Genomic DNA, 13,383 nt, shown 5'->3' with positions numbered 1-13,383 from the left:
TCTGGGGATAGCTTTTAGATGTCGATAACTCATATTCATTACAGAGGGTGAAAATTGAACTAATTTTTTTTTTTTATTATAGTCATAGGAACTTCTTTCAAATCAGAGAAAATTTGGGGAGTTTATGAAGAACTCGCATTGTAAGAACATTCGATGAATTGTGCCATTAATGTTCTCATCGTTATACTTCCTTTAAGATGATCGAGCTTTATATCTACTCCTTATTCATTTCAGCAGTATCTTTCTTTGATATTGTTCCTTTCTTCGGTTGGTTCTAAATTTTACCGATCTTTGTTTATTCTGTTAAAAATGTAAGCCAAATTTCTTTAGGAATGGGTTAAACACTTAAAAGAAAACCTTGGGGAGTTCAGAAGGTCGCCGCATTGCGCTTGCAAGTTGCAGGAACAATATACTGTATACACACAATGCACTACACGTACCAAGAAAAGCGAACGTCGTTGAATAAAAGAACTGTACCGGAACTTGAATAGAAGTCCACTTTCACTGCCACTGCCATGGCAAGGGAATAAGCTGTCGTTTAAAAATGGAGGCATCAAATGCTGACACTCAACAACAAGGGAATATCAGAGAAAATACAAAGGAATCTTCACAAAGTCGTGAAAAGGAAGATGGCGGAGCTAATCTACTCTCGATACGAGATACGAACCCAGAAGCTCCCGATGGAGGGTGGGGATGGATGGTGGTATTGGGAGCGTTTATCAACGGCCTAGTGTCGGCAGGATTCACGTCTCTGATCAGTGTCTTGTACGTAGAATGGATCAAGTATTTTGATGTTAGTGCAGGCGAGTTGAGCTGGATTGGGTTTCTGTTCCCCGGGACAGCTGGTTTTGTCAGTAAGCCATTTCTCGAGTTTTTATTGTTTTGTTTTGTACAATATCCCCTTTGACCAGGTCTGACACATTTTATTAATCATGTAGAATTGGCCCTATTTGGTCTATTCCTTGTTTGATCATTCTCCTTTTCACAGTTTTGTTCTTCGTAATGACCGTCTATCATTATGCTATTTTGGATTTTTTTTTAACCTGGAGGCCTGTATGCTTTGATTCTATATACATCTATGTTTACCCATTTCACTTTTTTTTTAATTTGGAGGGGTAGAGGCTCTTCCATTTGAAGAGTAAATACCAGGCGCTGCTGACCAAAGAAACGCTTCTAAAAGAATCTCTTTCAAGATAGGCACGTTACGTACGTATATACCGCAATGTACGTAACGTAATACTAATAAGAGTGTCAAAAACACCAAAATACTGAAAAAGGGTCTATATATTTTGCTACATAGAAAAGCTACACGTTTACAAACAAACTTGCAAGGGTATAAAAAAATGAAATTTCTTTATAAAAGGATGTACTCTTTGCCCCCGACATGCATGCCCAACACTACTTGTTCAGAGGCCGATTTGAGTGAGGTGATGCGGGACTAAAATCCAAAGGTAACAATTTGGAAATCATTTGGTTACGCATGTGTGCAGCAATACATATGACTGCCCCCCCCCCCCTTCCCGGGTTCCCGGGGAGCCGACGTCCGTGATAACCATAGCATGATATAACAATGATAATATCGTTGTACTTGTTTAGGGAATCAATTCAGGGAATACTTGTCAAGGTTTTGTAGCTAATTCTTTCACACGCCAAGTCTTGTTAAGGGGTGCATTTTCAGAATGTGAAAAATACTTGTTCTCCTGAACGAAATGCTTTTCGAAACTCCATGGTCGTGCCTGGTATTCGCTCGTCAGTGGAAATGCCCCTCCCCCTCGGGGGGGGGGGGCTCTGCATGCCATTATCATAAAAAGCCCTGAGAGTAATTTCTGACATCTATAAGGTCGGCCACTATGCCTGATTAACATTGACGTAAAATGTTCTCTATAAATTGGTCCATAAATTGGCCAGCTTTAAGTTATACCAGCAAAAAAAACTTTCCTAGCTGTCGAGTTCCGGTGTAGTTATCACATCCAGAAACCGTTCCAACAATCTTGTAATACTATAAAGTAAAAATAGTTTTACATGTCTTGGTGGTGGTGGATGATGACCTTTTTATTTTCATTTTTGGGCTCGCTTGTCAAAAACAGATGACACCTTGATTGCTTGTATTTTTGTTTCTTCACAAAATGTAGCTCCTAAACTTCCGCGCCTTTTGAACAGTCATGCACTATGACAAGCGAAATGTATAACATATAGCCTATTGTTCAATCATGTGAAATATTATTTTTCCGGATGATTACCATAGACAAATTATTTCCTGAATCAGTTACAAGAAAATGTTTTGTAGTAGTACCATAAATCTGGTTTCTGTTTATACAACACAATAGACCAGATCTTGTACATGGACTCATTAACGCATATAATAGCAAAATGATTTCCTTGTTTTTTCCTCATCCTTGGCAATGAAGTCAATTCAAGGTCGGTGAAAGGCGGGGAGTGAAACTGTAGACATGGTAGACCTGGAGAGCGTTTCATCAACATTTTCATCCGACAAGTTGTCAGATCTGACATCGTTTCCTGATTTTTTATTGGCTGAGAGGCATTGTTCCTATGGTAACTGTCGGATAAAATGAGATTTGTCGGATAAAACGCCCACAAGTCATTTCATGAAACGCCCCCCAGAATTCCATGATGTAGAAGTTGATGGTATCCGAATGCGATCATTTTGTGAACCTAATGTTTCCCAAAATGCATTTTATTTTAGATAGTGAGGGTCGCATTAGGAGACACTTTGGAGATTATTTATTAAATAATTTTATTCAAAGACCCTCATTCCATTATCTAAGACCTGCTCTCTTTATTGACCCACATTTTGTGTTTCAGTTCTTATACTAAAAAATCCCATTTCCATGATTTTTCTTTCTGTTTGTTTTTGTTATTTGCTGATTATCTAAAATGAAATAAATGCATTTGAATTTGATTATCAAAGTGGCATATATATAGAAACGGTGCTGGGAATTGGTGTCTTGTGATAGCTCTTCGGAGCAGAGGTAGTGCAAGTGTATTTTGATATGGAGGGTGAAGGGGCGTCAATACAATCTTATTATGTGAACCTTGGTATCTGACTCAGACATTTGCTTCTTTTATGATCTTTTGTCTTTTTTTCATCCTTTCTTCCTCTCTCCCTCTCTCCCCTTTTATCTAATATATCTCCCTTTTCTTTCACTTCTTGAGAAGACATGGAGGGCAGTTGCCCCTGCTCCCTGTAGCGCAGCCCCAGCGTGCATGGGAGAGAATGCGTACTTAGTGTGTAGTGTTCAGCACTTCAAATCCTTGAGTTCCCGGTCACATGCTTTTCTTCACAGACCGTGCACACACATGAGAGATCCTTGTGTGAAGAGGGGGAGGGGCACTCGTATTTTCATAAACAATCAGCAATTTGGGAGGTTCCCCCCCCCCCGACTATAACCATGCATCACATGGAATCTCAACATAGCATTTATCCGTGAATCCTTAACTTCGATCTTCCAAAGGGACCCCCACATTAACAGACATGAAGTCAAGAAGAATTAAAAAACACCTGAAACTTCGAAGCACAGGGAGTTTACCCGTCTCTCCCCTTCGAAGTTCGAACCGTTTGTCAATGAAAAAAAAGTATATGACCAGGAATGTCTCATTCAGTGCTTGGCCTACCTGAACGCGAACTAGACTCCAGTTTCCATGGCAATGATATTCCCCCATAACTGACAAGTTCATTTTTGTTCACCTCCACACCTGTTGAACCGATCTACATCTATTCTCTGCCGTGGTGAGGAGACCCCAGCTACACAAAACAAAGATGCTTCGTCCAGTTGATTCCTATGATTAAATGCACAATAATGATCAGTGTAATTGGTCATAATTTGAAGCTTATGATCAATTGCCAATGTTCGTGTAACGGTTACAGGACAATTGTGTTTTCATTCTTCCATAACTCTCCTTGGCCTACTTCAGTTCTGGGTGTACTATTCCCTGTCCTGAGCAAGTTTTATATTCCCCCCCTGAGTTTTTGCTCACAATGCAATATATATGACACACGATAGTGTCGTTTATCATAATTTATTTGGCATTATAACAATACAAAATTCACGAATGGGACCAGAAAATATAATACAAAGTGATAAAATATAAGGTTCCCTTGCTACATATCTCTTAAAGTTGCTTGTATAAAGTATAAAGGAATGGGAATACCCGTTTACAAGTCTTCTTATGTCTATAGAAAATGATTAACCCGAGAAGGACTGGGGCGGGGCATGATACCTCCTCGACCCTTCGCGCGATATTTCCGGAACGCAAAAAGATAGCCTCGCAATATCTTATGACTTTAAAAAAAAAATCTCACTCAATTTTTGAGACCAAATTCGCGACATACAGGTACAGCATCGTGACGTCACATGACTTTGTACGAGACAATGTCATGCCGAAAATGGCCTAAAGTCTAAGGTAGATGATATTCATGAAAGGGTGATTATTTTTCGTTCTAATTAGTCTGCTTAATTAATTTAGGGTTTAATTTAGTTAAGTGGTCTTTAATAATTTCCATTGAAAAATAATGAAAAACAAAAGATGAAAAGCAACGTAATACATAAGAAATTCTAAAAACAAAGAAATACATAAGAAAAAAAATTGACTTTTGCAATTTTCTTTGTGGAAACCTTTAAATTAGATTATAAAGATGAAATCTGAAAAAGAAGAAGAAAATTTGAAGTGAAATTCAGTGTTAAATATGCAAATATTTTTTCACGAATAAATTTGCATATTTTATTCATAATAGATATATATAAAACAATTATTTTCAGAATTTTATTCATATACTGGCATGTATGGTGAAGAAGAATAAGCTTGCCAAATTTTGGCGCGATTGCGCGAACGGTGGTCGAGATCAGAAGGGGGCCATCATACCCCCCCCCCCCGTCCTCAATAAATCTCAAATAGCCCAGTCCTTTTTTTTACCTGAAAAATATACACAACTCTATTGAGAAACTAATTAATGACGTAGTCTCTTGGCATCAAAGCACAAATATTATAATTCAAATGTCCACTCAAAAAATCTCAAAAGCTTACAGGTCTTGGAAAGTTTAACATAAAAGTTCACAAAGTTGACAATAGATAACTTGTTAATATTTGTGTCATTCATCAAAAAAAATATAGAAAAACATATCGAGTGAAGCATTAAGCATCTTGTCTCCTGCGACATTTGCTTCTGCGACAATTGCTCCGGGGTTTATTTTGTCTGAACGTTCCTATGTTAGGTTCAGCCTGAGGGTCGAAGTTAGTCATCATTCAATACAGTAAGTGTGTGGAATTTATAGCGGAGCAAATTATTGTCGCCGGAGCAAATGTAATGAAACCGTCTTGTATTACAGAGTACTCGCTACTTTTTGACTTAAGCGCATTTTTTTTTTTAAGGCTTGGAGGTGGAGTCCTTGAAGACCCAAAAATCTCAATAATGTGGTGAATTTTTTGTCCCAAGTAAATCATTATTATACATTAATTCGCCATAGTTCATCCATTTGTAATAGGTCCATGGTTCATCCTACCCAGGGTATTTCTCTCCCTTTTTCGGGGGGGGGGGGGGCAGGATGGGATCTAACAGAGGAAGAAGAGGATTCCTGACATGTTTTTTTTCTTCTGAAATATAGCGCCAGGAAGCGGAACTGACTTGGTATTATAATTAAATCTCAAGAGAATGATAACAAAACAAGATAGATTGGAAATAGGCATTGCAGGAATATTGGTCAAAGGTAATTGAGTGAAAGACACACAGAAGATTGTTATTTTCATATTGGTTATACATGCACAGCAAAAATTGTGGTGTTAACCGGTGTAGAGGACCACACCAGTTATTTTACACCGGTGTTAAATTGGTGGTGTTAGTATTACACCTATAGGTGTTATTTCAACACCTATGGTTGTAATTACATTTACACTCTTTGGTGTTATGTTCAATCTTTAGAGTGTAATTTGAAAACCTCAGGGTGTGGTCCTCTATTAACACTAATTTGTGTCAGTTTTAACACCACAGTTTTTACAGTGTGCGTGTTCTAAATTTGTGTATTGTATTCTAACATATTTTATTAACAGTTTATGATACGAACCAATTTAAGATTCAATGTTAATATTTTTCATATTCTGGGTTTTTTCTTGAAACAAAATATCCCGCAAAATATTAATCAAGATGAACAACAATGGGCATATCATACAATAGACATGATAGATGAATAATAAATGGTTAACATCGTAAATGAAAGGCAGCTTGTGAAAAGCTGATCCCTGATTCAAAAACAAAAAATCGAAACAACGAAACTTCACATAATCATGATGGGAGATGTAGGGTGGAAGAGAGAATAACATGAAATAATATATGTATCGTATGATAATGCAAAATTTGATTTCTTTCAAGACTCATGATATACTGAATTAAAATACGCGTGACAATTTTGAAAAAGGAAAGAATTCAATGGTAGAAGTGATATATGGAGTCTCGGGAAAGATGTTTGAAGCAGATAAGACATCCGCATAGCTTTATCTATATTATATCATTCAGAATGTGACTTTGTTGTTAGAAAGGTGAATATAGGGATTTTGGTAAACATAATAATGCATTTGTCTTTTTTTTAATTGTCATGTGATATCAAAACTTACGGGGGAAATGTAATTCTTTTATGAAATAATGCTTCCATCTTACTTCAATTCTTCAAAAGTATATCACTGATGAATTTTTTTTTTAAAAATCAGTCTTCAAAACAGAGAAAACCACTGACATGACAAAGTAGATTTAGTGCTTTTTGTCATCATCTACTATCCCCCGACTTCAGGGTAATATAATTTTCGGTAATATCGTCACTTCGGCCGTGGCTGAGTGGTCTATAAGGCGCCAGGCTATACAGGGAAAGTCCGGGGTTCGATTCCTGGCCACGGCACGTATATGCACTTTAATCCTGTATTTAAATAGAAATGCTTACGCATTCTTGGTAACCGGGTGTGCACTTGTTTAAAAAAAACAAAAACAAAAAGCAATTGTGGATCCAGATTTTATTCGAGGAGGGAGCTCCAAAGGGGCAAATTTTCCATTTTTATAAGATCACTTAAGTCTTTCCCCAAACCTCCCCCTCCCCTTTGACGCCTGGGGGTGGTGGTCAGATATTCTAACTCATGTTTCTATTGGTGTTTTTTAAAGTCCTCTCTGGTCCTGCCACTTTCAAATTGCGTCTTTCGGACGGAGACATTCGACTTTTGATGCTCTCCGATCGCTTCTCGCCTATCAAAACATAACGTAATTACAGGATCATCTTCAACATCTTTATTATCCAATGTCCAACTCGTCTTAATGTCTCTCATCATCACTACCACCAATGTCATAGTAGTGTTTTAATATCCTCTGGGGGAGCAAAGGGGTACGTATTCTCCTTTCAAGACCCCCTTTTTTTTTACTTTTCAAAATTTGGGAAAATTCTCCCCGTGATGAGTGTTGATAACCTTTTTTTTATTTCTTGTCATATTTGGTTTAAGTGACACCACCCCCTCCCCGGTGACTGTCGTCACAATTCTATTTCGGATTTTTTTTTTCTAAAGATGTCATATTCATGTATTTCCATTTCTATATCTCATTCGTCGTTCCATTATGCAGGTATTGTCATTGGAAAGATTTGGACTACTTTCGGAGTCCGGAGCGCTGCGATTACAGGATCCATTCTGGCCTCAGCGGGATGTTTAGGAGGGGCATTTTCCACAAAACCATTCCATATAGCAATCAGTATTGGATTGGTATCAGGTAGGTGGAAGAAGATGGGAAGAATAGATATAAACCTCTTTCATGAAGAGCCTGTCATTAAGCTGACATTATTTTATGTTCGACTGTGATAAAGCCCTTTTGTCTTGTCTACCTAAATTGCAGCTTTCTTGCAAGTTGTACACAGCAAAAACTGTGGGGTTAACTGATGTACATAGAGGACCACAGCAGTTATTTTACACCAGTGTTAAATTATTGGTGGTGTTAGTATACACCTATAGGTGTTATTACAACACCTTTGGTTGTTATGTTCAATCTCTAGGGTGTAATTTTAACACCTCAGGGTGTGGTCCTCTATTAACACCAATTGGTGTCAGTTTTAACACCACAGTTTTTACAGTGTACATAAAACGGTCACCTTTATCCCATTAATGAATCAGTTCTTGTCAACATGGGAATAATATCAAATTCTCAACCGTCTGTCATACAACGTTCGATCTCAATTTCTGCAGTGATCTGACATTTTCTCTTACCAATACAAAGGGGTTCGAGAGGGTGTTCGGTTTCGATGAAGTCGTTATTTGCTGTGACTTAGCATTTTGAATAAAATATGATTCCATGGATTATAATGACTATGATAAATAAAGCTGTAAAAGTTAAAGCAGTCACTCCTTCATTTCGTGCAAAGAATGAAGAAAATTTTGTCATTTTGATAAGTCAATACGTAAAAAAAATGCCAATATTTGAGTGGACATTGAAATGTTATACGGAGAAGATGGTCGACAGGACACTAGGGCGATATTCTTTAGCCCTCGATCTGAGAGTGATAAAATACATCTTTATAACAATGTCAACTTTATCTTTTATCTATGCTTTTTCTTAATAGGGAATCTCTAATCAATTATTTCCATCTTGCATTCAGGTCTAGGAGTTGGTCTATGTTTCATCTCGGCAGTGAACATGGTAGCGGTCTACTTCAACAAGCGATTCGGTGTGGCCAACGGCATTATGTTCATCGGAACCAGTCTGAGCCAGATCGGGGTTCCACCCCTTACCCGTTTCCTGGTGTCCCAGTACGGCTGGCGAGGTACCTTGCAGATCACCAGTGCTATTATGTGCCACAGCATCGCTGCCTCTTGTCTCCTTAGACCACTCAAAACACCGCCAAAGAAAAAGTGCATGGTGAAGTCTGAGTCTGGAGAGTGCGACAACAAAGCCTTTGAGACTAACGAAGTTGTTGAACTTGAGGCACTGCCGTCACTCTCGACGCCGTTAGGCACACCCGTTATCCAACGACGACGCAAGATCATTGTCGATGATGATCTCGATGGAGTGAATAGAAATGGTAGTATACGAGGAAAGGGTTTGTTGATGAAACCTGACAACCTTGGGCACCAGCTGAAAGCATCCCCACTAGAACTGGAGCGACGTTTAGAAAAGTTGACACTGCCATCCACACAGAAGGACAACCGTGACCTTAATTCTGATCATGTTCCTGCCAATATTCCTAAGATCAGAGTTGACGATTTTGATAAAACAGTTACTACGTCTGACAAGTTTGGGAAATATGGAAAAGAGGATACCACGAATGATAAAACAGGAAGTAACGCAGACGATGAGGCCGAAAGAAAAGGTTGTTCGGGTCATCTTTGCAAAACCCTTGCAGACATGTTTGGAATAACTCTCTTCAGGAACGAACCCCTTTCAATCTTGCAGAACATATCATCTACGGTAGTCATGATAGCGACATTCATGCCCGTAGCTCATGTCATGGCCATGGCAACGAATCGTGGTATGTCAGCCAGCAATGCTGCTGCTCTTCTATCCGTGCTCGGAGTCGGTGGAACGGCTGGACGCATTTTATCTGGTGTCATCGTGGACAAGAAACTAATAGGTAGGTCCGTGATCATACAGGTGATTAAAAATGTTCAAGGTGTACTGCGGTTCCTTTTCTTGCTGTACTGGTACTTTCTTTTCTTGTAGGTCCTGTTGAAATATAGTTTCGATTGTGTCATGCTACATTTGCATGAAACCCACGATTTTCACTCCAATGTTGGAAGTCAGTCAATACCTGTTTGTTGATAATTACTGATTAAGATGTGAGATCTGGAATCTCAAACTCGAATTTTCTCTCGAATTGTTAATTGGGACGTAGCTGAATAGAATCAAAGACAGCAGTGTCGAAATAATGGTTTCATTTAGAACGTTTGATTTACACAGCAAAAACTGTGAGGAGGGGGGGGGGTCGAAGTATTAAGTTATTGGGGGCAAATTAAAACTTGTTTTTGAAGATTTGCATATTTTTTATTCGTTTTTGTAACCAGGTCCCCACTCCTATATGAGCCTACTCAACGTCCTAACTGCCGTTCCCATTGCCATCCTACCGCTCGTTGCCTCTAACTTTCCTCATGCCGCCGCAACCATCTTCTTCACTGGCCTCGGGATCGGATCAACGATCGTCATCCGTATCGTCCAAGCTAAGAAGGTCGTCTCGCCGCCCTTCATGAGCGATAACGTGCGCATTGTCGTGATGTCAACGGGATTTGGTATGACCATCGGTGCTGTTGTATCAGGTATTGATGTTACAAATTATGATGTCTAATTAGGCGTTGCAAGAACCTTATATTCAACTGCAAGTCAAGCGTGAGTCCCAGAATGAAGTATAATCTGGCGTTGCAAGGAAGTTGGAATTGAGCTCGAAATCAGCTACATATTTTATTTTTATTTAGTCAAAGGAATTGCGCTAGATTTTGAGTTGAACGAAAGTTTCTTGCAAGCCCCATTTTTCTTTTAATGACCATGATCAGTCACATGGTTGTTTCACATCTTTAACCTAGTCGTGATCACGAAGTCTGGACTCGAGGTCTAGCAAATCAATTTGTGAAAAACTTCAACAAAAGACTCATAGTTTATGGTATTACTGAAATATTTCTTGAAATATATCACATTTTTGCTTCAAATAATATCTTTCACAAGATTCCAGGATTACATGAAAATGGGATATTCTGTTGCCCTTGCTGAAAGTTCTGTCAATGAAAGTGATTTTATTATCATGATTAACCAAAATAATTTGCAAATCTATTCGTATATAAACAGACTTACACCTGAGGCAGGGCGAACATCCCGGGGTGGGAGAAGAGTAAGAAAACGAAATTAATATTAACAAGAACAAGAACAGACGGATCTTCTTTTTTTCCCCAGCCAATTCGACTTCCTTCGTAATAATCTCCTACATCTTATACGTTCTTTAATACTTATGCAATGTATGCATGGTTCAATATCAAAGATGATGTATTTCTTCTTTTCTTGCAGGATGGTTGACTGACCTGACCGGAAGTTATTCCATGTCATTTTACACTTCTGCTGACATCCTTCTGTTCGGAGCTGCAATCAATCTGACCTTGTCTGTAGTCACACGAATGAGGAGAAAGAAACAACGCAACCGGAAAGAAGATCCGAGTTAAACTTCTCATTACCAAAACATTTAAGACTTCAAGATTAGTCGCACAAATTATCCTGATTGGACTTTCTTGTCTCCCTGTAGGAACTTTGCCCGTCGCCGTTAATGTGCAAATGGGTTTGAAAAAAACATGTGTCAATGTGCAAATCCGGGAACTGCGATCAAAGTTTAATATGCCGCCAAAACTTAGGAGGCGCGTGACGCTGGCATATGCCTTGATCGGTCACGTGGTCTAACGATATAATGGATGAATAAGATTGTTATGACTATTTGGTCAGTTCACATACCTAGCATTGTTCTGGGATTTCAAGTAATTGTTTGATTAATAAAACTAAAATATTAATGAGGCATCAGGAGTGTTTGTTCTTATGGCTAGGTATCGTCGACGTCGAGAAAAAGTTGATCATCGCGTCTGATCGTAAATGACGAGATATAAGGGAAGGCTGCACCAGTAATGATGAAGCTCAGTAGTGACATGTTAATGTTCTGCATGTTCTGTAACGGCTCACATGGCATAATAAGAATTTTGCTTCTCAACCAATCAAAGAAGGGATTTTATCTAAACTGTCATGAGCTGACAATTAGATACGTTATGACATATGTGTTGTCATGACACAGTCTTCCCGAGACAGGATTATTGACAGATAATTTGGAAAACTGACTACATCTGGGGAGAGGTTCATCCGACGAATCTGACGGTTGCAAGAGTAAAAGTGCCTCTCTGCCATTCAAAATCAATGACAGATCCGACAACTTATCGGACAAAAATGTTGATGAAACGCTCCCCATATGGTGCAATTGGCAAAGAAGTATGTAAATGGGTAATTGACGGTAGCAAGAGTAAAGCAATAATTGTTGTTTAAAGATATGCCATTAAAACAAATTGTTGCTGCTTGACTATGATACCTAGCTTAAGATTTAGAGATGTTTATTTTTTTATCTGGGAAAATATTCTATTTATTCTTTATTGATAGAACACGAAAGAGTGGCCGTGAACGGTTTTGAAAATTTGAGGCTGAGCATTGATCCAAAATTAAATTGATAGTAATTTTAACGTCTTTTTGTTTACCAAAAAAATGCAACCCCCCCCCCCCCCGCCGCCGCCCAGTTTCCCCTGTGACAAATATTTTGAAAACCAACTTCCATGTATATATTCTTTTTTTCTATTTTTGTATGTATGGAATTAGAAAACAAATTTTCGCGGATATTTTGTCAAATTCTGTTCATTATTCGTACTCGAAGAAATCAATTTCTTTGCGCAATTTATAGCCTTTTGATGATTGAATGTTATTGGATATTGAATGGATACAGGTGAAAATACCTGAATAGAAGACGATGGTATGAGATGAGGCAGAAGAGAATTAAAGCAAGCTAAAAGTGACAAATACTTAATTATTCGTTTTATATTGGTTATTTAGCTCCTGAAAATATATTGATATTAACCCTGCTAGGTTTCTTCAATCGTTTTGAAATTAGTGCGATCTATAAACTGTTTCAGAAATAAAACCATTATCATTCATATAATTATTGTCTCTTTGTATCGTTGTTTTGAGTGTGGAATATTACTGCATGCAAATCAGGCTGTGGGGATACTGAGAACTGTCCATATCTAACTTACCGGGCTCGTTGCAGAAAGTGTTGCAATCGATCGCAACTTAATTCTGTGCCAATAGGACGCGTGTATTTAGAACTCGCCCTTGATTTTTCAGCGCAATTAGACGTAACTCTTTCAACAACGAGCCTCAGGGATGGCGTCTAGACCACAGTTTGCCACCCTCGGCCTTTGCCCGAGTCACGTGTATACAAAGTGGCTATATGGGATAAGGTTTTCTTCGCGCCGGCCGGCCTCATGACTCGACCTCCTGTCCTCGGCTCCATCCCCTGATAATAACTACATTTATGTGAAATGCTGGGGTAGTGACTTTTAACAAAAAAAAACTGAAAGATATAAAAGCTTAAATCTATTGGATGACCTAGTTAGACTAACTTACGATTGACTGTATCTTTGTTATATCGACACCTGAAAAGAAAAGAAAGAAAATATAATTGTTCTATTCCTAACCGACCCGACTGCAATACAGGGGCCGCGGAACGGTTTTCAAAGTGGGGGGATGAGCCAAAAGTGGGGGGCTGACCATGCTAAAAATCACAATCGTATGGTCATTTTTGCGTTTTTTGTACACGGTTTTGGAAAAAAGTGGGGGGGGGGGGG

At 38.6% G+C, this 13,383-nt stretch overlaps 1 protein-coding gene across 1 annotated transcript; it reads left to right on the top strand.

Moving 5' to 3' along the window:
* Positions 1-399: 399 nt before the first annotated feature.
* Positions 400-12,867, top strand: LOC121428843 (monocarboxylate transporter 13-like). The gene is made up of 5 exons (XM_041625708.1): positions 400-854; positions 7,610-7,753; positions 8,634-9,605; positions 10,036-10,284; positions 11,024-12,867. Exons 1-5 carry the CDS (start codon positions 545-547, stop codon positions 11,173-11,175), a joined length of 1,827 nt encoding a protein of 608 aa, XP_041481642.1. The 5' UTR covers positions 400-544; the 3' UTR covers positions 11,176-12,867.
* The last annotated feature ends 516 nt before the right edge of the window (positions 12,868-13,383 follow it).

Source organism: Lytechinus variegatus, chromosome 15, assembly GCF_018143015.1.
Source record: "Lytechinus variegatus isolate NC3 chromosome 15, Lvar_3.0, whole genome shotgun sequence".
NCBI classification, from domain to species: Eukaryota; Metazoa; Echinodermata; class Echinoidea; order Temnopleuroida; family Toxopneustidae; genus Lytechinus; species Lytechinus variegatus.
The sequence above is the reverse complement of the archived record's forward strand: the minus strand, read 5'-3'. Positions and strand labels throughout refer to the sequence as shown.